This window comes from Quercus robur, chromosome 1 (genome assembly GCF_932294415.1).
Source record: "Quercus robur chromosome 1, dhQueRobu3.1, whole genome shotgun sequence".
In the NCBI taxonomy this organism is placed as follows: Eukaryota; Viridiplantae; Streptophyta; class Magnoliopsida; order Fagales; family Fagaceae; genus Quercus; species Quercus robur.
Genome location: NC_065534.1, coordinates 32,304,065 through 32,307,608, shown reverse-complemented (window position 1 = coordinate 32,307,608; position 3,544 = coordinate 32,304,065). Strand labels below are relative to the sequence as shown.

Below are 3,544 nucleotides of genomic sequence, written 5' to 3'. Positions count from 1 at the left end.
TTTTTGAGTTTGGAGGGTTGGAAGTCCTATGCAACTTGATTCAGAAATGTAGAATATGTCAAGTAGGCGAGCAATGAGGTTGCAGGGTCCTTACCACTAACCCTAGAACATCAACCTCAACGTTCAGAAGCACTTCCAGACCATGGCCATTTGGATGTGAAAGAACAAAATCCAGAATTATTAGTTTGAGTTTAGGGAAAGAAAATTTATTTAAGTAAACATGTATATTTTATTTCGTAAGTATAAAAAATTCTCTCTCTCATACAAAGTAATGACAAAATGACAATACAGCTACCCTTACGTTTCTCCAATAAAAGCCTCATTCATGATAGTAAAAGCTCATTTGCTCCAAGGTGAGGACGAAGGCAAACACGAACTTCATGTTCTTCTGGTCCCACACGATGCTTTGGCACCATGATCTCAAGAACAGTTCCTGTTTCATCACCATATGCTTCTAGCTTGGCATCATCTGGGATCCGGGTGGGTAGTGGGATTTCCCTCACAAACTCACCAGGAGGGCAATGTTCTGGAGATGGATCAGTGAGCTTGAAAGTTCTTTCATTTCTCTTGATAAAGGGCATGCAAGCTGTGCTTATAGATGATATCTTCACAACACCATGCGTGAGATTATTCCACCAAGTAACTTTCACCTTTTTAAGGTCAGCAAAAGGCAAGCTGATGATTATCAAGTATCCTTGTTCATCCTCATAGATGGTTTTTGCAGCCGTGACAGGTCCATATATATTCCTCATTACCCCACTAAATTCATTTAACCAGGGCGGTTCAACTGAGTGAATTTCAGTATCTTGAACTCTATCATTTTGTTGATTCATTTGTAAAAAACAATCGTCATCATTACCGTGTAGAAACAAATCCTTCTTCCTCTTGTTGCAAGCAGGTGAGAGGTCCATCCCACTACCATTTCCAAGGTGTGCTGGCCGAGTTGCCAGATTCAAACCAGAACCATTAAGCAATTTTTTCGGATGGGGATTTGAATTTGTCTTCAATGGGGGAAGGGGCCTCTCAAGCTCAAATTCAGTGCTAGGAAGGTTCCTCCACGAACAAAACTCAATTGCTTCAGGTGGGACTGTGAAGTTTGGATCCCTCCCTGTAAGTTCCATCCACCTTTTCTGCTCTTCCTCATCAAGACCCTTGAAATTGGGACATGGAACAACCTCAATACCATGCACACACTGGGGATTCGAGAGACCCCTGTAATGCTTTCGCTGCATTCTATGAGACCGAACAAACCCCTTCTCAACACTAAATGGAAATGGGCGCTCACCCTGGCGAGAGTGCCCATTCATGTAACTCCTCAATTGCATCTTACCCAATGCATTTTCGGGCCTTTCCTTAAATACCCACATGTACATGTTCTCCATATCATGTTGAACCAAGAACACTTCAAGCTCAAGATCTGTCTTATCAAACCCAGAAACCCCATTACTATCCCACACAATCTTGCACTTTGATTTCTCATTCAACACTGGCTTAAAGTAATAACTGAAGAAAAACCAAGCACCCCACACACTATCCAACCTCTTAGCACATTTTCTCCCCATCTTGGGCACATTAAGAAGAGTATCAGACTCATGAATTTGAGTACCAAGGCCAACATCTAGCAGCATATCAAAAGGGTCAAACAACACTTGCAAAGGCGGACTACGCTCAGCAGACAGCGGGAGATTAATATCAGGAGGTCGAGGAAGAACTGCTGGCCGATTCATCTCAAGGTCCAATTCTTCATGGGAAATCCCACTTGAATCCATGGACAATAGCGTGGATGGGTGGTGATTCTCTATAGATAGGCTTGTCAGCAAATCCTCTCCCATTGTTACCCTAATCCCCTTAATGGGTATCTTTTGTTTTGATAAAAAACACTAATTTTCAGTCCCACACAGTAACCACAACACGTTACAGCACACCCATCACATAATCAAAGCTTTTCTTACACAAACCCTACCCTACCATATAGCTCATAAATTTGTTCACAAATACAATCATCCAAAAGAAAATCTTCCCTATCCTAACTAGAAAGCAATCATAAACAAGAACGAGGGTTACCAGAGATACACAAATATATTTACAATTGAGAAAGGCTTAAGACAATTTGGTTTTCCTTTGAAGGAAATAAAGAAAAACAAAAAGTGGGTATGATAAAGAAAGGATCTAGGAAGATTACCTTTTTGAGATTTGGCTTAGAATCCACAAAAAACAGAGATACTCAACCAGCAATCCTCGTCTCCAATAAGCTGGCTGTGAGGAATACAAAGAGATTGAGAGGAAAGGAACGATAACGGTTTCCGTTGGAAAGACTGTTTGATTTGGACGGAGTTATTACGGAGTGAGTTACGCCAACTAAATACAAGCGGCAAATAACTGACGACGTTATTTGCCGTTGACTGACGGTGACGGCAGTCCAAAGAGGCGTCTATTGGATTATAGCCTGTAAGGCTTTTTAGACAGATTTTTGGTGGGCCTTTTGAGCCCAATATGGTTTTAGCCTAATGGACCCAGTTATGGGCCCAAAATAATGAATTATTGAACCTATCCAACCAGAATACTGTTTATTTTGTTAATTTTCTGCTGCTAATCTGCTTTTCAATGGCCAAATAAATTTAGACAAATTTTTTGTCCAAACTAATTTAAGAGGAATCTTTTCAAATTTATTATATAATGACTCATAAAATTATTTACATGTATTATTTAAATTTTAAAAAAGTCATTAAACTCGTTAAATATATTATGTAACTAAAAGTATTCATTAATAGTTTTATCAATTACCATGCAATAGGTTGGAAGAATTTTCACTCAAACTACTTTGAAAGTAAACTTCTTGGTTCCTCTAAAATCCCTAAACCCCAGTCATGGTCGTCGACCACCACTTGCAACCTCTAATTTCACAGATCCTTATCTATCAAAAGTTGTTCACCTCTGTTAAACCCAACAAGTCTCCATATATCTGTCACTGCCTCCGCTACCTCTGCTAGCCTTGTCACTGTCGACAACGCCTTCATAAACCTGTCGGTCACCATCAAACAGTCCTAAAATAGCACTGAACCTGTGACGCTTCTCTCTCAGATTTGCTACTCAGTACAAATCCTTTTTCGAACAAACCAAACCCACGGGAACGTTCCTCGACTTCCACGCAACAAAACCCAAAAGTCTGTTGGCCAAAAGCCACCACACCCGCTACCTTCTCCTTTGGACTTAATCGCTTATGCGTCAATCGCCGTCCTTTGTCTTACTCCGCCGCCGACTACTGTGCTCCACCACTAGTTAGTGATCTTCTACCGCCGTCCTCCGTCTGGTGATATTCTGACGCCTGCCACGGTCCAGCTACCCTTCGGCAGCGCCACATGTCATCTCATCCTCCTCCGACATCAATCCTAGCTAACGCCAGCCATTTGCTGACCTCATCCATCGATGTCAGCCTTTAAAGTTTGAAGTTTAAACTGCACCAAATCGACATGGCCCGGATTAGACTGACCCATTCCCAAAAAAAAAAAAAAAAAATCCTTTAACTTATTTTCTTTTCACTCTT

General features: G+C 41.0%; 1 protein-coding gene across 1 annotated transcript; it reads right to left on the bottom strand.

Annotated features, from left to right (window-relative positions):
- Nucleotides 1-205: 205 nt before the first annotated feature.
- On the bottom strand, nt 206-2,269 carry LOC126730973 (uncharacterized). Its single transcript, XM_050435012.1, has one exon. The coding sequence runs from the start codon at nt 1,830-1,832 to the stop codon at nt 324-326; it is 1,509 nt and encodes a 502-aa protein (XP_050290969.1). The 5' UTR covers nt 1,833-2,269; the 3' UTR covers nt 206-323.
- Nucleotides 2,270-3,544: the final 1,275 nt, after the last annotated feature.